The sequence below is a fragment of the Schistocerca americana genome, chromosome 4 (assembly GCF_021461395.2).
Source record: "Schistocerca americana isolate TAMUIC-IGC-003095 chromosome 4, iqSchAmer2.1, whole genome shotgun sequence".
Lineage (NCBI taxonomy): Eukaryota > Metazoa > Arthropoda > Insecta > Orthoptera > Acrididae > Schistocerca > Schistocerca americana.
In genome coordinates this window covers 278,186,406-278,212,373 of record NC_060122.1, presented here as the reverse complement: position 1 = coordinate 278,212,373, position 25,968 = coordinate 278,186,406, and the positions used below count along the sequence as shown (strand labels likewise).

The window sequence follows — 25,968 nt, the reverse complement described above, 5'->3', positions numbered from 1 at the left end:
CTAAAAAGGAAACTGAAACTGATTGATGCATTTAAGGAGGCCCTGAAGGAGGCAAGGATAACACAACCTGATATATCAGAGAGAAAAAAAAAAGGTAGAATAGTCACGACTGAACAGATTTGTTTCTGAGTCGTCAGTCTTCTGACTGGTTTGATGCGGCCCGCCACCAATTCCTCTCCTGTGCCAACCTCTTCATCTCAGAGTAGCACTTGCAACTTACATCCTCAATTATTTGCTAAGTGTATTCCAGTCTCTGTCTTCCGCTAAAGTTTTTGCCCTCTGCAGCTCCCTCTAGTACCATGGAAGTCATTCCCTCATGTCTTAACGGATGTCCTACAATCCAGCCCTTCTCCTTGTCAGTGTTTTCCGCATATTCCTCTCCTCTCCATTTTGCGCTGAACCTCCTCATTCTTTATTTTATTAGTCAACCTAGTTTTCAACATTCGTCTATAGCACCACAACTCAAATGCTTCGATTCTCTTTCTGTTCCGGTTTTCCCAAGTCCATGTTTCACTACCATACAATCCTGTGCTCCAAACGCACACACTCAGAAATTTCTTCCTCAAATTAAGGTCTATGTTTGATACTAGCAGACTTCTTTTGGCCAGCAATTCACTTTTTACCAGTACTAGTATGCATCAGATGTCCTCCTTGCTCCATTAGCTATTGTTATTTTGCTGCCTAGATAGCAGAATTCCTTAACTTCATCTACTCCGTGCCCATCAGTCGTGATGTTAAGTTCCTCGCTGTACTCATTTCTGCTACTTCTCATTACATTCGTCTTTCTTCGATTTACTCTCAGTCCACATTCTGTACTCATTAGACTGTTCATTCGATTCAGCAGATCAAGTAATCCTTTCACCTTGAATTTTAGTTCCACTCCTGAATCTGTCTTTTATTTCCATCATTCCTTCTTCGATGTACAGATTGAACAGTAGGGGCGAAAGGTTACATCCCTGTCTTACACCCTTTTTAATCCGAGCACTTCGTTCTTGGTCGTCCACACTTATTATTCCCTTTTGGATCTTGTACATATTGTATATTACCCGTCTCTCTCTATAGCTTAGCCCTATTTTTCTCAGAATTTTGAACATCTTGCCCTGTTTTACATTGTCGAACGCTTTTTCCAGATCGACAAATTCTGTGAACGTGTCTTGATTTTTCTTTAGACTTGCGTTCATTATCAACCGCAACGTCAGAATTGCCTCTCTGTTGCCTTTACCTTTTCTGAAGTCAAACTGATCATCATCTGAAACATCCGCAATTTTCTTTTCCATTCTTCTGCATATTATTCTTGTCAGCAACTTGGATGCATGAGCTGTTAAGCTGATTGTGCGAAAATTCTTGCACTTGTCAGCTCTTGCAGTCTTCAGAATTATGTGGATGATATTTTTCCGAAAGTCAGATGGTATTTTGCCAGATTCATACATTCTACATACCAACGTGAATCGTCGTGTTGTTGCCATTTCCCCTAATAATTTTAGAAATTCTGATGGAATGTTATCGATCCTATTGTAACTGCGACCGGGACGGTCGAGGGGTTGAATTGACAAAAAGCGCGGCGGGACCCTCTGAGAGGCCCGCAAACAACAACACAACGGGAGAGGACGGACACGACCAACGAAGGACAGAACGAACAACAACAAGATCGAACAACGGAGTCACAAGGACACCTAACAAACACGTCCACTCGTACACAGAACAAGAAAGTAAGTAAGCTGTCTAACGCGAGGCGATGTGTCCACAGACGTACGTGAGATTAGACTGGCTGGTTGATTTTTTTTTCTTTATTGTTAATTTCACACCTGATACAGGTAGGCCAGCAGCGGCATACTACGCCGCTCTTCGGCCACAGATAAAACTAATGATACAAAAGAACACAATCGCAGAACAGACATGGTGGATATACAAACGTAGACATACAAAATTAAAACACACGGAGCCGTTCATGGGCGCAGAGTTCAAAATAAAAATGTTCAGACACGTGGACACGCACAGAGATGACAGATGACACACGCGAACGGTGGAGCACAAACGATTAAACACTTGAGCACGAACACGACGACACACACAAACACTAGGCGATGATCTCCGGAGCGTGAAGGTTCACTACACGTGTACGAGTCCGGGGACCTGCCAAAAGGGGAAAAAAGTGGGGGAGGAGGAGGGAGAGGGGAGTGTGTAGATGCCAGTGGCAGAGGAGATGGGGAGGAAGGAAGGTAGGTGGGGGGTAGGGGAAGCCCAGGTGGAGGAGGGAGGGAGGAATGGAGGAAGAGAGGAGGGAGTGAAGGGAGAGAGGGTGCCCATGGGAAAAAACACAGGGTGCGGTAGAGGAGGATCAAAGTTGGTAGGAGGGGTAGATGGAGGGGATGATGGCATCATCAGGGAGGGGGAGTTGGTGGAAGCCACCTTGGGCGAGGGTATGAAGAGATGGAGAGCAGGTGCGATGTGGGAATGCAGGTGCGGCAGTGGCTGAGTGTGGGAGAGGATGGGAGATACAAGAGGGTGAGGGGGATCAAGTTTGTGGGAGGTGTAGAGGATCTGTATCCGTTTGAGGAAGAGAAGGAGGTGCGGGAACGGAATAAGGTCGTATAGGATCCCCGTGGGGGACGGGAGATGGATGTGTTGGCAAGTTCTAGGATTTGAAGGGATTTGTAAAAGGTAGGAGGGGCGGAGATCCAGGGGTGATGAGCATAGCATAGGATAGGGCCAATAAGGGATTTATAGGTGTGGTGGATGGTGGAGGGGTCCAGAACCCATGTGCAGCCAGGAAGGGGCTTGAGGAGATGGAGTCGGGAGTGTGCCTTGGCCTGGATTGCCCAGAGATGGGGGATCCAGGAGAGGCGACGGTCAAGGGTGACGCCAAGATAAGGGTGGGGGTGATGGCGATAGGACGGCCATAAATGGTGAGATAAAAATCGAGGAGACGGGAGGAGGGGTGGTTTTGCCTGCAATGATCGCCTGGGTCTTGGATGGGTGGCTGAGCGAGTGGCAGGCGCTTAAGTATATCGAGGGCGCCGCTATTGGCCGCTGGAACCACGTGTTCCACTGTGGCGCCCGCACACTAAAAGCAGCCCTGGAGGCGCGCGCCGCCACAGCTTATGGCGCGATGGTGCAGAGACCTCTAGGAGTCTTCGACGTCCATGACGCCTGGCGCGGATTCAAATTCGGCGACGCGCGGTACCAGAGATCCCATCTACCTTATTTGATATTAAGTTCTTCAGAGCTGTTTTAAATTCTGATTGTAATCTGAATCCGCTCTATCTTCTAAATCGACTCTTGTTTCTTCTTCGAAACAAAACTTTTCCCTATAGAGGCCCACAGTGAACTCTTTCCACCTATCCACTCTCTCCTCTACATTTAACAGTGGAATTCTCGTTGCACTCTTAATGTTACCACCCTTGCGCTTAATTTCAACGAGTGAGTTATTCTGACAATTATATCTTTTTCGATTTCTTCACATTTTTCATGCAGCTATTTCGTCTTAGTTTCCCAGCACTTCCTACTTATTTCATTGCTCAGTGACCTGTATTTCTGTATTCCAGAATTTCCCTGACCATTTTTGTATTTGCTTGTTCTATCGATCAGCTGAAGTATTTCTTCTGTTACCCATGGTTGCTTTGCAGTTATCTTCTTCGGACCGATGTTTTTGTTTCCAACTTTTGTGATTGCCTTTTTTAGAGATGTCCATTCCTCTTTAACTGTACTGCCTACTATGCTATTTCCTATTGCTGTATCTATAACCGTAGATAAAGTTATATCGTCATTCCTTGGTACTTCTGTATCCCACTTCTTTTCGTATCGATTCTTCCTGACTAATGTGTTAAACTTCAGCTTACTGCTCATCACTGCTCATTGTGATCTGAGCCTATATCTGCTCCTGGGTATGCCTTACAATCCAGTATCTGATTTCGGAATCTCTCTGACCATGATGTAATTCAACTGAAACTTTCTCGTATTACGCGGCCTTTTCCAAGTATACCTCCTCCTCTTGTGATTCTTGATTCGTTGTTACTAGCTGAAATTTATTACAGAACTCAGTTAGCCTTTCTGCTCCCTCATATCTTGTCCCAAGCCCATACTCTCCTGTAACGATTTCTTCTACTCCTTCCCCTACATCTGCATTCCAGTACCCCACGACTCTTAGATTTCATATCCCTTTGTATTACCCTTTCAGCATCCTCACTTACTTTCCTTATCTCTTCTTCTTCATCTACTATATCTAGATTGAGCTTTGGCATTTCCCTTTTCAGATGTTCCAGCTTCCCCACCATGTTCAAGATTCTGACATTCCACGCCCCGACTTGTAGAAGCTATACTTTCGTTGGTTATTCAATCTTTTCCTTATTGTCACGTTCCCGTGGGCAGTCCCCTCCCGGGGATCTGAATGGGGGACTATTCCGGAATCTTTTGCGAATGGAGATATCATCATGTCACTTTTTCAGTTATAGGCTACATGTCCTGTGAATACACGTTATTTGTCTTTACTACAGTGGTTTCCATTGCCTTCTGCTCCCTCATGCCTTGGATTATTCCACCTTTAGGAGTAGTTTCCCACACTAAGAGCAAGAGAGTGCACTGAAACCCGATCCGCTCCTCTGTTCTCTTTGAAAAGGTCGTTGGCAGAATGAGAGTGATTTTTTATGCCGGAAGTCTTCAGCCGCCAACGTTGATAATTAATCAAAATTTAAGCGAGGGCGCGTTTCGAACCCAGGCCCAATGACGTCTTGATTACTAAATTTTATACGCTACCCCTAGCCTGCAGGTGATGAGGACACTCCAGCTGCCATAAAAACCCAGGGAGATGGGAAAGACTCGGTCTGACGGATGGGAACGAGCCGATTCTGAGACAGTGATAATGAAGTATAGTCGTATGGCATGAACTGTTGGAGACCACGAAAGACAGGTTCAGCTTTCTTATTGGAGAGTTGTTTCCTGTGCATCCATGTCTACAGGCATCTTTTCTTCCTGAAGTACGAGAGCTGTGTGCGGAAGTGTATATGTTAAGTGTAGGTGACACTAATGGGTATGCGTGTAGTGTAGCCTCGTGTTCGCGCAGAAACGATAAGAGAAGGGGGAGGGTGAATCCCGGTGCCGTCACATAGCCTACTCCGGTCGAAGTGGACCGACGGGGCAGCCCCAGCTTAACCTCCCCGTCCGACCACCTTACCACCATCAATACTTCACCAGACACTGCTGACAAATATGGATTTTAATCCAGGACATTGGAGCAAAGACAAGAGATCCACGATTTTCGCAAACACCCCTCCTGTCACCTCTGTCTTAAACTAACATTGGTACAACGAAAAGTTAAATCTAAACTCTCCAAATGTGCTTTGTTGTACATCGCGTGGTTCAGTAGAAATGTACGTGCAAATAATAATCATAATAATAATAATAACAACGACTAGCTGATCAGATCCGTGTAATAATAATAATAATAATAATAATCCCTGTGGAGGCCCGGGAAAAGAATAGGCCTCCGGTATGTTCTGCCAGTCGTAAAAGGCGACGAAAAGAACAAACCACTAATAGGGCTAACCCCCCTTTTAGTGTGATTAGTTGGTTCAGGACAGAACTAAAGAAGCCTCGGACAAGCGCCGTCATGGTCGGGGACGACGCTTGAACCCTATGCCCGCCCACAATGGTAACGACACTGCTAGCCAACTGGAAAATGATTTAAATCCAAATAGAGGTGTTTTGCAGGATATGCTTCCTGCAACCACCCTAGAAGGAAAACAAAGACAGAGGATGAGATGGTCAGATGAAGTTAATTGACACCTCATGTTCTGTTATTACCAAGCAACAAACCTAGGAACCAACACAACTGGATACAGATCACAAGTATACACAACATTTATTACCAGATACCCAGAATTAAAATTTTTAACAGAACAACGACTAGCTGATCAGATCCGTGTAATAATCAAAAATAACAGGATACCCCAGTCAGAATTAGAAAACATCAAACAACAAGTACAACAAATACTGGAACAAAATAATGTGCAATCAGAAGAAGAAGAAAATACAGTAATGGACTCAAACAACCCAGAGCAAACAAACAAAGAACAACACGCACCAATTAAACAATCAGAGGAAAACGAAATCTTAAGACAGCCACCAGAACAAGCACAAATAGAACACGAAGTGACACAGATGTTAGATATAGAAGAAAAATTTCAGCTAACATATATAGAATACAAAGACACAAATACAGACATTAGACCATTCTTGCATAGACCACAAAATAACCCACAAGTCGAAACAACAATAAAAACTATCAACACAATCATACACAACAAAATAAATGAAAACACAACTATGGAAGAGTTACAACTACTGGTTTATATAGGAGCACTCACTACACTAAATATACACACTAGGCAGAGATCAGAACCAACCAACACACAGAAGAAACCCACAAAACCAGCATGGCAACACAGGCTACAGATCAAAATAGAAAAACTGAGAAAAGACATCGGACAGCTAACACAATTTATAAGAAATGAAATCTCGGAAAAAAACGAAAAAGGTTAGGTAAAATCTCACAACAAGAAGCGACAGAGCAATTAGACGAAAAGAAGGAGAAATTACAAGCATTAGCCAAACGACTCAGAAGATACAAAAAAAGTAAAAATAGAAGGAAACAAAACCAAACATTCAACACAAAGCAAAAGAAATTTTACCAGACAATAGATAACACACACATTAAAATAAACAATCCACCAAACATAACAGACATGGAACACTTCTGGAGCAACATATGGTCAAACCCGGTACAACATAACAGGCATGCACGGTGGATACAAGCAGAAACAGACACATACAAGATGATACCACAAATGCCTGAAGTGATAATTTTGCAACATGAAGTCACGCAAGCAATTAATTCTACTCACAATTGGAAAGCCCCTGGAAATGATAAAATAGCAAATTTCTGGATAAAGAAGTTCACCTCAACACATTCACATCTAACTAAATTATTTAACAGTTACATTGCAGACCCATACACATTCCCTGATACACTTACACATGGAATAACTTATCTGAAACCTAAAGATCAAGCAGACACAGCGAACCCAGCTAAATATCGCCCCAAAACATGCCTACCAACAATATACAAAATATTAACTTCAGTCATTAAACAGAAATTAATGACACATACAACACAGAACAAAATGATAAATGAAGAACAAAAAGGCTGTTGCAAAGGAGCACGAGGATGTAGAGAGCAACTGATAATAGATGCAGAGGTGACATATCAAGCTAAAACTAAACAAAGGTCGCTACACTACGCATACATTGATTACCAAAAAGCTTTTGATAGTGTACCCCACTCATGGTTACTACAAATATTGGAAATATACAAAGTAGATCCTAAATTGATACAGTTCCTAAACATAGTAATGAAAAATTGGAAAACCACACTTAATATCCAAACAAATTCAAATAATATCACATCACAGCCAATACAGATTAAGCGTGGAATATACCAAAGAGACTCATTAAGTCCTTTCTGGTTCTGCCTTGCTCTGAACCCACTATCCAACATGCTAAATAATACAAATTATGGATACAATATTACTGGAACATACCCACACAAAATCACACATTTGCTATACATGGATGATCTAAAACTACTGGCAGCAACAAATCAACAACTCAACCAATTACTAAAGATAACAGAAGGATTCAGCAATGATATAAGTATGGCTTTTGGAACAGACAAATGTAAGAAAAATCGATAGTTAAGGGAAAACACACTAAACAAGAAGATTACATATTGGATAACCACAGTGACTGCATAGAAGCGATGGAAAAAACGGATGCCTATAAATATCTAGGATACAGACAAAAAATAGGAATAGATAATACAAATATTAAAAAAGAACTAAAAGAAAAATATAGACAAAGACTAACAAAAATACTGAAGACAGAATTGACAGCAAGAAACAAGACAAAAGCTATAAATACTTATGCCATACCAATATTGACCTACTCATTTGGAGTTGTGAAATGGAGTAACACAGAACTAGAAGCACTCAATACACTTACACGATCACAATGCCACAAATATAGAATACATCACATACATTCAGCAACAGAAAGATTCACATTAAGCAGAAAGGAAGGAGGGAGGGGATTTATCGACATAAAAAACCTACATTATGGACAGGTAGACAAGTTAAGAAAATTCTTTCTAGAACGAGCAGAAACTAGCAAAATACACAAGGCAATCACTCATATAAATACATCGGCTACACCACTGCAATTTCATAACCACTTCTACAACCCTTTAGATCACATAACATCAACAGATACGAAGAAAGTAAATTGGAAAAAGAAAACACTTCATGGCAAGCACCCGTACCATCTAACACAGCCACACATCAATCAAGACGCATCCAACACGTGGCTAAGAAAAGGCAATATGTACAGTGAGACGGAAGGATTCATGATTGCAATACAGGATCAAACAATAAACACCAGATATTACAGCAAGCATATTATTAAAGATCCCAGTACCACAACAGATAAATGCAGACTTTGCAAACAACAAATAGAAACAGTAGATCACATCACAAGCGGATGTACAATACTAGCAAATACAGAATACCCCAGAAGACATGACAATGTCGCAAAAATAATACATCAACAGCTTGCCTTACAACATAAACTTATAAAACAACACGTTCCCACATACAAGTATGCACCACAAAATGTATTGGAGAATGATGAATACAAATTATACTGGAACATAACCATTATAACAGATAAAACAACGCCACATAACAAACCTGACATCATACTCACCAATAAAAAGAGGAAATTAACACAACTAATCGAAATATCCATACCCAATACGACAAATATACAAAAGAAAACAGGAGAAAAAATTGAAAAATACATCCTACTGGCTGAGGAAGTCAAGGACATGTGGCATCAGGATAAAGTTGACATCATACCAATTATACTATCAACTACAGGAGTCATACCACACAATATCCACCAGTACATCAACGCAATACAGCTACATCCAAACATATATATACAACTACAGAAATCCGTAATTATTGATACATGTTCAATTACCCGAACGTTCCTAAATGCAATATAACACACACCGTACAGTTAATAGGAAGTGACACTTGATCAAGGTCCGCGTCACTTTCCATTTTTAACCAGACTTAACGTCTGAGAAAGTAAAGAAATAATAATAATAATAATAACAGAACCATTATAACAGATAAAACAACACCACATAACAAACCTGACATCATACTCACCAATAAAAAGAAGAAATTAACATAACTAATCGAAATATCCATACCCAATACAACAAATATACAGAAGAAAACAGGAGAAAAATTGAAAAATACATCCAACTGGCTGAGGAAATCAAGGACATGTGGCATCAGGATAAAGTTGACATCATACCAATTATACTTCCAACAACAGGAGTCATACCATGCAATATCCACCAGTACATCGCAATACAGCTACATCCAAACTTATACGAACTACAGAAACCTGTAATTATTGATACATGTTCAATTACCCGAAAGTTCCTAAACGCAATGTAACATATACCATACAGTTAAAAGGAAGTCACGCTTGATCAAGGTCCGCGTCACTTTCATTTCGAACGAGACCTAAGGTCTGAGAAAGGATAGAAGATAATAATAATAATAATAATTATTATTATTATTATTATTATTTCCTTCTCTGGAGTGCCAACTAAGGACTACGTACTATTTCAACTCCTCATTCCTTGTTCTTCCTTTCAGCACTCTTTCATCTGTTCACTAAGTTTTTTCTTCCTGTCTTCTGACGATTTCACACCAATTTTGTCACTCACCTACCTTGGAATCCTTCCATTTTCGGTACTTTTACCCTAAACGCTTCTCTGTCTGTCTCTTCTTCACCTTTTGTATTATTATTATTTTTTTCTAAATGCTCTTTTACTTCATGAATACAACTTGTAGACATCTTATCCCACAGCTATTTGAAGGTCTTCTTTTGGTTAATCTGGCGTCTTGTATTCGATATAAATGTCCCAAAACGTACCAGTCTTTTTGTCTCATTAGTTCTGGTATGTTTTAGATGTTTCGATAACGTTCATCATTGCTGTGTAATTTCCAAACTGCCACAGTTTTTCGTGGGCAAATATTTTCCTAATGATTTGGCTTTCTAGTATTTCTAATTTATCTAGAATATGTTTTAATGCTGCAAGCAGCTCGGATAGCGGGGCCTGTAAACACCCCTCTACTGGGATTAGGGCAGGAGTGCCGGCCCTGGATCTAATTCGCCCAGCGGATTAACGTTGAGATCCAATGTGTCGGCCAGCGTATCTGTGGTTTTTAGGTGGTTTCCCACATTCTACTAGGCGAGCACTGGGCTGGTACCCAAGTCCCCCCTCAATTACACCATTCGCATACATTTGGAAAACGTTCCCACACTTTCACATGACATGATACAGACACTTGGGGTATAGAAATTCCGTCCTAGGGGCGAAGGGAAGGTGACAGGAATAGCACCCGGCCACCCTCTAACATTAATAATAGCAAATTGGATACTAACACTGCCGACCCCCTGGAAGTACGGGATAAGGTCTAAAGAAAATGAAGGTAATTTAATGCTAGACATTCGCTTGCGTATAAACATTCCAGCTTCGTTATTGTATTGTAATGTCTTGTTTTTGCATTAATAATAATAAGTTTGGAAGGTAGGAGACGAGATACTGGCAGAAGTAAAGCTGTGAGGAGGGGGCGTGAGTCGTGCTTGCGTAGCTCAGTTGGTTGAACACTTGCCCGCGAGAGGCAAAGGTCCCGAGTTCGAGTCTCGGTCCGGCACACAGTTTTAATCTGCAAGAAAGTTTAATAATAATAAAACTTATTATTGTTATTACTATTACTATTAGTGTTATTATTATGATTTGTGTTGAGAGAACGATGCGTTCTATCATAAACAAAATCATTTCTATGATGAACAGGTACTATCAATGTCCGTTTTCAGGATCTTCGAAAAGGAGCGAAATGTGACGCTAGTGAGATCCATCCCCAGAAGCCCCGAGGACCGCATGTCATTCGCCGAGTACCAACGCTACGATGATGTAAGTATTTTCAGAGCTAAGAATATATTGTCTGGCTCCCTATAACAGGCAAAAGACTGAAGTTAAAAATGTACAACAAGTTTATGTAACTAAGTACGATCAATACTAACATATGAGCCGGACATAGCTGCCTAAACATAATTTGTATAATCATTACTCATTCGCTTGCGACTGTCTGCTAATTATGATGAACATTTCTCTTGAAACTGTCAGAGTATCGTAAAAATTTTTTCGAAACGACACTGTTTCTCAATTTATAGTATCTCGTACGGCCAGACGATAAGCTGAGAACATGGACTGTGGTTGTGGTATGCCAAGCGTTTCATCATGGTTACAGTGCTTGCTGTCAGTCGTCTGTTCACCGCTACAGCAAGGCATAAATTCCTGTTCGGAAAATATCTCGATGTATTTAATGTTGCCACGTCATGACAGAGCGTAGGAATCTTTATTTACAACGTGACGCTGAACATGTCGTAACTGGTCATGCGCGTTAATAAAGTGGAAAGTGTTAACGGGGCTGTACTGTCCTCATTTTTTACGCTGTTAAATGCCAACGCTTACCACACAAGCGCTTCTTTCGTCGCTCACTGACGTAAACATCACATCGAGGAACGTCGGGACTGTAGGGAGGACTCCAATAAATCCCATTAGAACCACCAAAAAAGATTTCGTATGGTCTTATTCGAATGTGGTGGGCATTATCATACAGAAATAGTATTTCAAATTGTGGAATGGATCATTTTCAACAATTCCAGCACCTCTAAAAGAGGCATCCTACGTACAGAACGATTTAAGGTAGAGCGACGTCATGAAACTGGTAAGGCATACGTCTGACTGAGATTCACTAGAAGAATCCTCACAAAGGAGGCTGCCTATAATACCCTTGCTCGACCAACATTAGAATATTGCTTGTCAGTTTGGGATCTGTGCCGTATAGAGCTGCTAGAGGAAACGGAGAAGCTCTAAAGAAGAGTATCGTGTTCATTACAGGTTCATTTCTTAAGAATGAGACTGTCGCGGAGAGTTCGTGGTCATATCGAATTCTGAGAAGTGGGACTCCATAAATGGGCAAAAAAATATGTAAACAGACATGCACCCACCTTTAGCGGAGACGTTTTGAATTCTGCAGCAAAATAGAGAAAAAATGGCGTGAACTAGCCACTGTCACCAAGTTAAGGCACAATTTGCTCTCAACCTTATTGAGCCCTTTCAGTATGTATATACGTATGTATGTATGTATACGGGGTGTTACAAAAAGGTACGGCCAAGCTTTCAGGAAACATTCCTTATACACAAAGAAAGAAAATATGTTATGTGGACATGTGTCCGGAAACGCTTACTTTCCATGTTAGAGCTCATTTTATTCCTTCTCTTCAAATCACATTAATCATGGAATGGAAACACACAGAAACAGAACGTACCAGCGTGACTTCAAACACTTTGTTACAGGAAATGTTCAAAATGTCCTCCGTTAGCGAGGATACATGCATCCACCCTCCGTCGCATGGAATCCCTGATGCGCTGATGCAGCCCTGGAGAATGGCGTATTGTATCACAGCCGTTCACAATACGAGCACGAAGAGTCTCTACATTTGGTACCGGGGTTGCGTAGACAAGAGCTTTCAAATGCCCCCATAAATGAAAGTCAAGAGGGTTGAGGTCAGGAGAGCGTGGAGGCCATGGAATTGCTCCGCCTCTACCAACCCATCGGTCAGCGAATCTGTTGTTGAGAAGCGTACGAACACTTCGACTGAAATATGCAGGAGCTCCATCGCGCATGAACCACATGTTGTGTTGTACTTGTAAAGGCACATGTTCTGGCAGCACAGGTAGAGTATCCCGTATGAAATCATGATAACGTGCTCCATTGAGCGTAGGTGGAAGAACATGGGGCCCAATCAAGACATCACCAACAATGCCTGCCCAAACGTTCATAGAAAATCTGTGTTGATGACGTGATTGCACAATTGCGTGCGGATTCTCGTCAGCCCACACATGTTGATTGTGAAAATTTACAATTTGATCACTTTGGAATGAAGCCTCATCCGTAAAGAGAACATTTTCATTAAAATGAGGACTGGCACATTGTTGGATGAACCATTCGCAGAAGTGTACCCGTGGAGGCCAATCAGCTGCTGATAGTGCCTGCACACGCTGTACATGGTACGGAAACAACTGGTTCTCCCGTATCACTCTCCATACAGTGAAGTGGTCAACGTTATCTTGTACAGCAGCAACTTCTCTGACGCTGACATTAGGGTTATCGTCAACTGCACGAAGAATTGCCTCGTCCATTGCAGGTGTCCTCGTCGTTCTAGGTCTTCCCCAGTCGCGAGTCATAGGCTGGAATGTTCCGTGCTCCCTAAGACGCCGATCAATTGCTTCGAACGTCTTCCTGTCGGGACACCTTCGTTCTGGAAATCTGTCTCGATACAAACGTACCGCGCCACGGCTATTGCCCCATTCAAATCCATACATCAAATGGGCATCTGCCAACTCCGCATTTGTAACCATTGCTCTGACTGCAAAACCACGTTCGTGATGAACACTAACCTGTTGATGCTACGTACTGATGTGCTTGATGCTAGTACTGTAGAGCAATGAGTCGCATGTCAACACAAGCACCGAAGTCAACATTACCTTCCTGCAATTGGTCCAACTGGCGGTGAATCGAGGAAGTACAGTACATACTGACGAAACTAAAATGAGCTCTAACATGGAAATTAAGCATTTCCGGACACATGTTCACATAACATCTTTTCTTTATTTGTGTGTGAGGAATGTTTCCTGAAAGTTTGGCCGTACCTTTTTGTAACGCCCTGTATATGCATGTTCAATCTCTCCTCCTGAACCACTGGATCGAATTCAACCAAACTTGGTACACATATCTCTTGCTGTCTGGAAAGAAGGGCTGTGATGTTGAAAACACCTACTTCCCATAGGGGTTGAGGTAGCAGTAAAATTTTTTCTTCCATATTGTGAAGTATGCAGAGAATCACTTTTCCAATTGGATTTCTTGCAGGACTGGCATGTTGCGCGTGTAGTATTAGAATGTGTTGCAGGTGGTGTATAAGCGGATGGCCAAGGTTGTGCGGAGTCAGGGGACAGGGAGGAAGAGTGGATGGATGTCGAGAGGGAAGATGAGGAGATGTACCGACAGAGGGGGCAGAGGGAATGGGCAGAGAGAAGGAGAGGAGGAGATGGACAGAGGAGATGGACAGAGAGAGTGGGGGCAGAAGGTGGACAGGGACAGTGTGTGTGTGTGTGGGGGGGGGGGGGGGAGGAGGCGAGAAAGAGGTAGAGAGAGAGAAGGGAGGATGAGATGGAGAGTTAGTGGTGGCAAGGAGGAGATGTACAGAGAAGGAGGAAGAAAAAGAAAAGATGGACAGAAAATGGAGGTGGGCTAATGCAACACTGGAGCAAATAATACGTGGCTAGCGCCAGATTTCTCAGCCAATATATTATAAAAATGTATGTATACATTTACGTATGTGTGTATGTTCCACGTCACCTCCTAAACCATTTGATCGTTTTCAACCAAAATTACTACACATATAACTTACTATGTGGGAAAAAAACACTATGGTGATAAGAATCATTTACATTCTATAGAGATGAAGGTGATGGTGAATAGGGGATGCCATATAAGCATAACTCGGAAAGTCTGGAGCCGTTTAGAGCAAATTTTATGTGTAAGTGACTCATTATTTGTATTAATTTTTTGTATAAAAATACTATGAAGGTAGAGTACCTCTACCATCATAGGGTTGGGGGGAAAGAAGCTGTGACATGAAAAAATTTGGATAACAACACATATTGATACTGAATAGATAGTTTCTGAGGTTGATAGTCTCGTTGGTGACAGTCCTGACAGATTTGACACTTAAGGGCAGGAGGGGGTGGGAACAAGTGACATATCATTGTATGCCAGTAACGCCCGAAGCAATTTCTACCAATCTTGGCACATGCATTGCTATCGGGAATAAATTACTGTGGGAGTAAAACACCTCTATGGGTGAGTGTGGGGGTGAAACATCTGACACAAAAGCATAACTCAGGATCGCTTGGAGCAATTTCCACCAAATTTGCTATGTTAGTGACTCACTACTTGTATAAGACTTGTATGAGCGTCAGGTAAACCTATGATCGCTATGTCCGAGGATGTCGAAGAGAGGGGGTTATGTACAGAAAGTCCGAAAACGAGTGATATTTTTTTCCATAAATATTTGGAATACTGTATAAGTACTAAGTGCAATCTGTCTATGTGTAGTTCAGTGCATCAACAGGGTCGCAAGAATGAGCACTGCAGAAAGACAGTAATTTTGTCAGTATGTTTAGGGCTGAAAACTACACTACACGGCTGAATACCTCAGATACATTTAGTGCACTGTCTGGAGTCGCATGGTGTAGAGCAACACAGAATCAAGCAGATGCGAGCATGGGGTATATACAACATATGCATACACGAGAGAAGGCGCAGGTAGCAAGTTAGTTTTGTAATATATCAGCACTCACTAAATATTCTCATGCAAATTCTGGGGAAGAACAGGAAAATTGTATATTTTCGTTTACTTTAATACTGCAGATTGTAAACTAATTAAATGAAAATATAATAATAATAGTATAATAATCAATGTTATTGTCACCATTAATTTCAAATTCACGGCTGGATAAAGGTCTCTTCTACGCTTTTCTATGCATTACAGTGTTTGGGCATACATTTCCATGTCAGTATTGCAATTTTTCTGATGTCACCTGTCAAACATGCATATACACTCCAGAATGAGATTTTCACTTTGCAGTGGAGTGTGCGCTGATATGAAACTTTCTGGCAGATTAGAACTGTGTGCCAGACCGAGACTCGAATTCGGGACCTTTGCCTTTCACAGGCAAGTGCTTTACCATGTGAACTACCCAAGCACGACTCACGTCCCGTCCTCACAGCTTCAATTTTGCCAGTATCTCGTCTCCCACTTTCCCTACTACTGGCAAAATTGAAGCTGTGAGGACGGGGCGTGAGTCGTGCTTGGGTAGCTCAGATGGTAGGGCACATTCCCGCGAAAGGCAAAGGTCCGGAGTTCGAGTCTCGGTCCAGCACACAGTTTTAATCTGCCAGGAAGTTTCATGCATATACACCATCCGGAAAAAATTAGTACACCATTTTAGAGGCTTTCAATTCGCTCAAGATTTATTGTTGCAATAGAGCATGTGGAGTACATGAAATGATTATATTTGGAGATCATTAGCACAAACGGTTCTGAGGCACCAGGTATCGACCAATGGTGAAACACTCATATTACTACGTGATGTAGCCCCCACAGGGGGTACTGCAGGCGCTGACTCGTGGCGTCCAGGTGATCGTACGGATGGCGAATACTGTCCTGGAATACGTTATACTACTCCAGTTCGACCTGTTCACGCAATTCTGTAAGAGCTGTTGGTTGACGAGGCACACGAGTCACTTCTTGTCACATCATAACCCATACCCCACGCGTGCTCGACTGGAGACAAGTCTGGAGATAGTGCTGGACAGGGAGGTTGCTGCACATCTTGTAGAGAACGTTGAGTTACACGGACATTGTGTGGGCGAGCATTATCCCGTTGGAACAACATATCACCTTCCTGTAGCATAATAGGCAAAAGAGTGGGCCTTAAAACATTCGCAACAAGTAGTTATTGTCCCCTCCTTAAGCATCAAAGGTGAAAGAGTGTTGTAGCTCATCGAACGCCAGACAATAAACCTAGGGGTGGGGCCAGTGTTCTTTACGGGACAGCGCTCACCAGGTCAACAACGTACGTGCAGACAACATCACTTGCGTGCAGGCCGAATCTGTTTTAATCGATGAAGACCACTGCATGCCATACCATCTTCCAAGTGATCTTATGTTGACACCAGTTGAGGGGGGGCACGTCGTTGCTATGGCGTAAATAGAAGAGAGGCTACATGGGTGCATGCCTGTAGTCCCACTGTTAATAACCGGTTCGCAACAGTTAGTGCTGACATGTCTGGGCTCTCAAGCCCTCGTATCCCTGCTGTGGTAACTATACGATAATGGCAGGCGCCTGTGGACGTCCAGAACCTCGTCTACAGGTCCGATGTTCACGTGACCACTGATAATAACCGACGCAGCACTTCTGTGTGGCAATTCTTCGGACGGCCACGATTTGACCCCTTTAAAACTCACTCATTTGGCTGTAGGAAGCACGAGTGCGTCTCCAAGGCACGGTTGCCTGCTTGCTTCACACGTTTCCAACACACTGGGCCTTCTGGCTGTGAACATTCTCTATTACATTGTAGACACAGATGGCGCTGTGGTAGCTATGCCGCTTCGCTATGTGCTGGCGGACGAAGCTGAAACCATTATCAGCACAACTACTACCCTTCACGTGGCATATGCCAACATTATATCAAAATTGACGTCGTCTTTGAGGTGAACTAATTTCTTTCCGGCAGTGTAGTAGCCGCTTTGGACTTTGAATTCTTTGGTCCGTCCATCCACCTGGCTACGTGCCCCGTCCGGCTCCATTTCGTTTTCAGTATGGCTATAATTAACGTCTCCACTCCACTCTTTTTCCTGCTCTGCTTGCTTGTTCCATTGACTCTCTTAGGAATTCTCATCATGCACCTGTCCATATGTCGTTGAGCAGCCTACAAAGCTTGAATGTTTCTCACACCGAAAATCTATGTCTCACTGTTACAAATCGAAGCTGGTAATGCACTGTGACTACCAGTCCTTTAACTCCTACACACAGCTGAAGTCCCAAAACTCATGCCTCCTGCATCCCTACTACAGTATGCTGAGAACATGACCTTCCCTGCACTCGATAGTATCCTACATTCATCCCTGAAACTCCATCTCAACAACTTTACCACATGAAATAATTAGTGATATCTCTCCATCAATCCTGCCATACCCCAGGCACTAATTACATGAAATATCACCCAAGTATTCTGCACCAAAGGCCTTCACCTGACAATCTACGACAGTCAAATCAACCTAATTAATCTTAAAAGCACATCATATCCTCTCCCCGTCTAATTTTAACTCTGTCCCCTTCCATATCACGAACTCAGAGCTGAAATCTATTCCTCCCAGTCCATCCCAAATGTCACCTTCAACGCACCCTTTCTTTGCCCAGCTGACATCCTATTCGTGTCCTGACACCTACATTCCAACTATCACTTCCTCCCCACATAGCCATCCCACATATTTTTCCATCTACGAGGGTTGGAACTTAAATAGTGGCAACTACTTATTCACTACCGACACAAAAGAGTTACATGTTTGCACCTGTTGCTGTACTTCAAAATAGTCACCAGCGTTGTGTAGAATCCGTTGCCAGCGATATGGAAGGCGTAGTATACCGTTAGCAGAGTCTGATCTGTTGATGGTGCCAATGGAGCGGTCTACTGCCTGTCGAATCTCTGGAACAGTTCTGAAGGTAATGCCACGAAGTGGTTCCTTCATCTTCAGAATCAAATCAAAGTCGCAAGGACTAAAGTCCGGGGAGTATGGTGGATGGTACAGAACTTCCAAGTCCCATAGACTGAACAGAGCAGCCACAGCTTGCGCTGTATGCGCCCGCGCATTGTCGTGCAAATTGATGGATGGGTTGTGGAGAAAGTGTCGCCGCTTCTTTCGCAAAGCTGGTCGGAGATGATGCTCCCAAAACGAACAGTAATTCTGGGCATTGACAGTCTGCCGTGGAGGAACGTAATGTGGTAGGACAATACCACAACAGTCGTACACGAGAGTCACCATACTGGGGCACTGACGAACTTTCGACTTTCACGGCGACCCGTAATGACGCCATTCGTTGAATTGGCGTTTCAGTTTTGCCTCGTATAATGTGGCTCATGTCTCATTCAGTACTACGAAACGGCGTGAGAAAGCAGCTCCTTCACGTTCATAGCGCTCCAAGTGCATCTGAGCAGCGTCGTAACGCATCCATTTCTACATTTTCTTCAAGTCATGCGGAACCCATCATGATGCAGTTTTTCGCATGCCCATGGGTTCCTTCAGGATGCGAAGCACAGTCGTACGCGCTAATCCGGTCTCGTGGGTGAGCTCCCGAATCGTATGGCGTCGATCACTGTCAACTAACGCGGCAACAGCACGCACGTCTTCTTCAGAGACGCTAGGACGACCTGCCCGATGCATGTCTGCCACAGTTTGCCGACCTTCGTTGAAGGCTTTTACCCAACGTGCCACTGTTCTGTACGGCAATGCCGATTCCCTGCACGCCTCTTGAAGACCTTGATGACACTGTCGTGCTGTACGACCCCTGGCACATTCAATCTTGATCCAAATCCGTTGTTCCTGTTTCGAAAACATAGTGACACCGTTACGTTAGACCGCTCGCTCACAAGTGACTGTGTTTCCCTCGATTGTGCGCACGCCGGTGACGTGGGACGAGCGAGTCCATTTGCTCGGAGGTAAGGTAGGTACGTCAACAACGTGTGCTATCAACAATAATAGTAGATTCTATAGCATAGTGTCTCCACAGCAGTGTTGCCACTACTTAATTTCCAACCTACGTAACATCTTCTGCAGTACTTGCCACATCACAATCCCTACCCACAAGTACTAGGAGCCTTCATCGAGACATTCTCGTAAAGAATATAATCTACGTCACATCATTCTGTCATGAAAATAATCTACACTGCCTTACAGAAAACGGGAAGCTCCTAGAAGACATGGTCGATTGTCAATGTAACTTCGCACAAATACTCACCATCGGCGCGTATGTTAATGATGAGATTTGCAATTCTCTGTGACAGTTAGATTGATGTTGTTTGTGTTTAGTGCTGTTACCAAGTCTGGTAGGACGTGGACGACGTTAGATGTTGAATGATCACTGTGAAAGCCACAGAGTTACCATGTACTCATGTGAGACAGAATTGTCAGCACCTGACAGAGTTCGAAAGCGACGTCATTGAGGTTTCCATTTGACCGGCTGCTCCAATCGGGCAAGATTTGTGGGGCAGTCGAACCTGACAGTATCCCGTTGTTGGTCTGCACGAGAAGATGAGTGCAGACATAGATGTTGTCAAGATTCTAGTCAACCACATGTGACCAACACAAAGGTGGATCAACGTACTGTGTACCAAACACATCGTAACCCCTTCACACCTGCATCTGCCATCCGAGATGAAGTAATGGACTTCCTGCAACATTCTGTGATATTACACACCATCGGTCGGAGAACAGCAACGGGCTGACTAGAGAATTGCGGTCCCACGCTTAGGCTGCCGTTAACACCATGACACAAACGGCTATATTTGGAGTGGTGACGCGACAGGGAAGCATGGACTACTGATGAAGGGCATAGCGCTGTGTCCGGATGACCATTGTCGGCGGGTTTGCTGGCCGCCTGGGAAGAGCTGCCATTTATCCAATGTTCTGGAGAGACTCGGAGGTGCTACTCATGTTGTGGGGTGTTATCAAGTATAGCTTCAGCTCACGGCTAGTAGTGGTGAGGAAACTCTGACAGAATGACAAAACGTCAGGAACACCTTGTGTGATCACTTGTTATCTCTCATGTGACAGTACCGTTGTACCATTTTTTGGACGAGACAGTGTTCGTCCACATGTGGCGAGTGTCCCTGTGACCCATCATCGGGATGTTGATGTACTCATGTGGCCAGCAAGATCCCCAGATCTGTCCACAGTAAAATATGTGGGAGACCAGTTCGGACGTCAACTCTATTACTGTGTCAGTATAAAGGATATAATGGATCTGATACAGTAGTTGTGAGCTATTTTGCCTCAGAACAGGGCGCAACAGGGTTACAACACTTTCCCCAACCGAATTAGAGGCTGCATCCTTGCCAGAGGGAGTGCAACATCATACAGGTAAGTGGAATTGTAGTGCCAAGTTCTTTGAAGATTCGCTTCGATTTGGTAGTAAGTGAAATCAAATAACGTATCCTCTCAACCAATGAAGTTTCTTTTCGTCTTTTCCTCCGTTTCTCGGTACTTAACTTTTGTGTTAGGTAGTGTATTTTGCCTACCTAAATTGTTAATTAGAGTATGAAATGGCTAAAGAGTGTTCAGTTTCAGAGACATTACAAGTTTTGTAACTTCGTTTAGCTTTCCAAATGCCCTTTATGTTCTTATTATTCACTTATTAATTGAAATATTGAAGCTTAAATTACGAATTATGGATTTGTACAGAGATATAGATTTAATTTCTAAGAAATCTGTACAGATAGAACTTCGTTTGAGGAGTATCTTGTCACAGGGTCAGTTTATGAGGATGGAGCATATTTGTAACAATGTTTGGAAATATACTATATCGATTCACATCAGACACAAAAAGGAAACTAAAAACTTATGTAGTGGACCAAACAACACTTAATAATGGTTCAAATGGCTCTGAGCACTATGGGACTCAACTGCTGAGGTCATTAGTCCCCTAGAACTTAGAACTAGTTAAACCTAACTAACCTAAGGACATCACAAACATCCATGCCCGAGGCAGGATTCGAACCTGCGACCGTAGCGGTCTTGCGGTTCCAGACTGCAGCGCCTTTAACCGCACGGCCACTTCGGCCGACTAACACTTAATAATGTTAGGCAATTTTAATTGTTCTGTTTATTTATTTTGCTTTCCTACTTGACGTTTTCTTCAGCAAAACTGACTAAAATGTCACGTTATATGGTTCTATGACATCATTATTAATTTGATCTTTTCTTCAATGTGTTGATTGTGTATTATGTTTAATTTTAGTTGATGTTTAGGTCTACTTTCAAACTTACTCGTCCATTTTCGAAATAACATTTAGTAAAAAATCTTGCTGCGGCTATTACTCGTAGCACTGAATACCCCATCAATCCACAATCGTCATTTTAAATACGACGAATCTGTTTATACAAAAAACGACGATTCTGCCCTTGTTGCTGAAATCATTATGTCATCACCATCCTTCGAGAGCCAACAAAGTAGAATCCAGAGTAAAGGGGAAATTTTCACCATCAACATTTAAAGCACTGAAGGAGGGTTGCCCAAAGTTCCAGGTCAACAGACTTTTTACCACAGTTGTACCTTAATTATTCATCTTCTACTCGGCGACAGATAGTACGAGTATCTGACACAGCTGATTGTGGTCTGTCCTTTCAGTCGGAGACACTTAGCTTGTTAGTCCAGTTAGTGTTACTCCAAACGGGTAGCCTCCTAGCGAGTGTCGAGTTGTATACGTCTCGGCACCATGCTTCACCCCCTCCCTTTCATTCAATAAACAGAGTGCCGTAACCTCACAACGGTACATTGCACAAGCATCCATCATAGTCTGCCATACCGTTGGTTACGAATGCGGGATCCCTCGGTTGTCCCTAATTTCGAGGCGCCCAATTAACATTCTGACTTGGGTTTCACAGGTTCGGCAGTACCTGTCGCAGCTGGCATCAAGCTGTCCCAGTACGGTGACTGTGCAGACCATCGGACAGACGTACGAGGGTCGCCCTCTGGATATCATCCAGATATCCTCTGGAGGCGGCGGCTCCAGGCCGGTCATCCTGATCGACGCCGGCATCCACGCCAGGGAGTGGATCGCGCCAGCTGCCGCCCTCTACGTCATCAACCAGCTGGTCGAGAACGCAGCCGAGAGCGCGCTCACAGACAGCGTCGACTGGCACATCATCCCCGTGCTCAACCCCGATGGCTACACTTTCACAAACGTAATGACTGCTTGGCTATCTTTGTCGTAGTGCTGCTATTTATAGAGAAACTGTATTCCAACAAATCCACTCATTTGGAATTTCACTCTAATTACAGATTTGTTAATTACTTACAGAGGGTCCGCCGTCTTGCAAGAGCACAATTATTGCTTTGTTAAATCTCCAAACATGTTTCACTGCAGTTGTGGCATCTTCAATGCGTTTTTTCTTTTATTGTTTCTGAAATACAAAGATACAAATTTTAGGCAGGTTAGGAACGCGTAGATTTCAGATTTTGACGTTGTTCAGATCACAAATAATGTTAACCTTTTTTATGCTGTGTGTGCCGTGTGGCTTTGAACAAAAATCAGACATAACTTCTGAGCAACACCTGAGTTAAATTTTTGTCTAGAATATAACGTCTAAACGGTGAAATATTGGTAGATGCCCCTTTTTGAACTTTATCATTCCCGCAGTTGAACTGTCTTGAGCTGTGCTTGGTCATTATTTGCCTGCTGAATGTGTTGTTGTTGTTTTTATGGGTAAAGTGACTCGTGGGCATCAGTAAAATTTCGTTGAGGGTTTGATTTGGAAAACTGTTTGGTATGGATTACTATCTGTAGATTGTATTGGGGATTTACAACGGTAAAACATAGTGACCATCTCTATCATTTATCAAGAATAGAAAAAAATTACCACAAAAGCTATCATAAGGGGCGACAAAATCATCATCGATCCAGCAGTATTTTGCAACACTGTAAGCTAACTAACAAACAACAGAGAATAAACTCAGGTGTGCCCACGCGAATTTCGCTGCCGCCAATCGAAAACAACACAGTAGAACAAACGACTGTCAGCAGCCTACCTGAAAGGTAAATGTCAGTGAAAAGTGAGTGAAAGCCACAGCAACATTCTGGATTCGCCAGTGAGCACGAGAAAACGGAAGTAAAAGCTATTGTAAATCCGCAGCACAAGCAATAAATAGGGAACACCGCCAAATAGTTTTTGAAACCAAAACAATTTTTACCGATACCCACAGGCCACTTCAAGCATAAAACCAATAATACCAACACATTCAGCAGACTTATATTAACCAAGTACAGCTTAGGACATGGCAACTATTGAAATGGTAAGCGCAAAAAGGGGTATAGGCCACTATTGTACCGAGTTTAAAACGTACATTCTGAATAAATATTTGGTTCAGACCTTGCACTAACATCCTAATGTTGCGTATGAAATGATGTACACTGGCGGAAAAAAGATCGCAACACCAGGAAGGACTTGTGTGACATAAACGAAAGTTGACAGGCGTGTTTCTACCAGTGGCTGGATGTTGCTTCTCCGATACTGCAGAAAGGCTTGACAGAAATGTAGCCAATCCACGTGAATGCTGACAGTGGTGGTCAAGAGAATGTATGGTCGCAAGAAGACCGGGCTCCGGATGGACAAATGGAACTACCGAAAGGGAAGACCATCGTATTCGGTGAGTGGCTCTGCTGTATCGTACTGCATCTGCAGCCGCAATTTAAGTTGCAGTTGTCACCAGTGGCACAACGAACTGTTACAAACCGCTTACTTCAAGGACAACTCCGAGCCAAATGCCATGTAGCGTGCGTTCCACTTCCCCCAAACCACCGCCATTTGCGACTTCCGTGGTGTTAAACGAGAGCTCACTGGAGGACTGGGTGGAGATCTGGATGGAAGGTGGGGTGGTTCTGCCTCAGTGCCAGTTTGGCCGTTTCTTTGTTAGAAGGAGGCAAGTTGAAGGCCTGCAGCCAACCCGTCTACGTGCTAGACACACTGGACCATCTGGAGTTGTGGTCTGGGGTGCGATTTTGTGTGACAGCAAGGGCACTCTCGTGGTTATCCCACACACCCTGACTGCAACTTTTTACGTCAGTCTGGTATTCGACCTGTTTGCTGCCATTCATGAACAGCATACCAGGTGCATTTTCCAACACGATAGCGTTCGCCCACGGACCGCTGTTTTAACCCAACATGCTGTACAGAGTATTGACATGTTGCCTTGACCTGTTCAATCACCATATCTGTCTCCAGTCGAGCACATATGGGACATTACGCACGACAACTACAGCGTCATCCATAAACAGCATTAACTGTCCCTGTATTGACCAACCAAATACAACAGACATAAGACACTATCCCCCAAACTGATATCTGGCACATGAAAAACACAATGGATGTACGTGTGCACGCTTGCATTCAACATTATTGCGGTTACACCTGTTTTTAATGTACCAGCTTTTCACATTTGCAATGGCTCATCTAGCGCTTACATTAACCTGTGATCTTGCGAGGTTAACCGCTTACATATGTTGCCTAGACAAACGTATTCCTGAAACTTCATTACTGTACATTAATCACTTTTTGGTTGCGATTTTTTTTACGTCCGTGTGTTAATATAGACTTATGGCTCATTTCTGTTGACAGCCACAGAGTACACATGATGTAAAAACTTGGAAACTAAACAAAAAAATTTGATGTCAACACATTCCTAATGTAAAGGGTTTCCATAATTAAAGTGCCAGCTTCAAAACAGTGTAGAATGAGAGCCACTGCTCAGAATGACGTAAAATTTGAACTGCATATTATTGACGCAGAGAAAAACGTCAACGAAAAATAGAAAACGAAAACTTGGCCAGTAGATGGCACTGTAAGCGCAAGAATACGCACAACAACAGACTCGTGTCACACGACTTTTCCTCATTTTGCTTCCGAGACGCCCAACTGTCTGTGTCCATGAAGGATCGTGCGCTGTTGGTAAAGCTGCAGAAGTTCCGGACACTCAAGGGCGTGGTAAAAAACATTGGTCCGATTTATGCTAAGAGTCTGGAGAAAATAATTACAAAATTCGAAACGACAAGTTCTTTTGAAGTGAAATGAGCCAGAAGGGGGAAACCAGTTGATCCGGCGTCTGTCGAAGATGTGGTCGGAGCATTGCAGGAGGGGTCGAGCGGTGGTGTGCTAACATGCAGTGTATGGGGAATTGCCCGAACGTAGGACATGCCTGCGAGCACAGTGCATAAATCATACGAAACATCTGGATTTTTATCCCTACAAAATCACTCAAGTTCAGGAGTTTCTTCCTGCTGAGTTGCCAGCAAGACAAACGTTCGCTCTGGAATTTCTTGCTCGCATGGAAGTAGGCAATGAATGGCCTTGGAACATTCCGTC

At 43.1% G+C, this 25,968-nt stretch overlaps 1 protein-coding gene across 1 annotated transcript in view; it reads left to right on the top strand.

Annotated features, from left to right (window-relative positions):
• Window positions 1-22,824, top strand: part of LOC124613406 (carboxypeptidase A1-like) — a 56,165-nt gene extending 33,341 nt beyond the window's left edge. Inside the window, exons 3-4 of the mRNA XM_047142110.1 lie at window positions 11,017-11,113; window positions 22,495-22,824. Of these exons, the coding sequence (XP_046998066.1) occupies window positions 11,017-11,113; window positions 22,495-22,824 (427 nt within the window). The remainder of the gene's footprint in view (window positions 1-11,016; window positions 11,114-22,494) is intronic.
• Window positions 22,825-25,968: the final 3,144 nt, after the last annotated feature.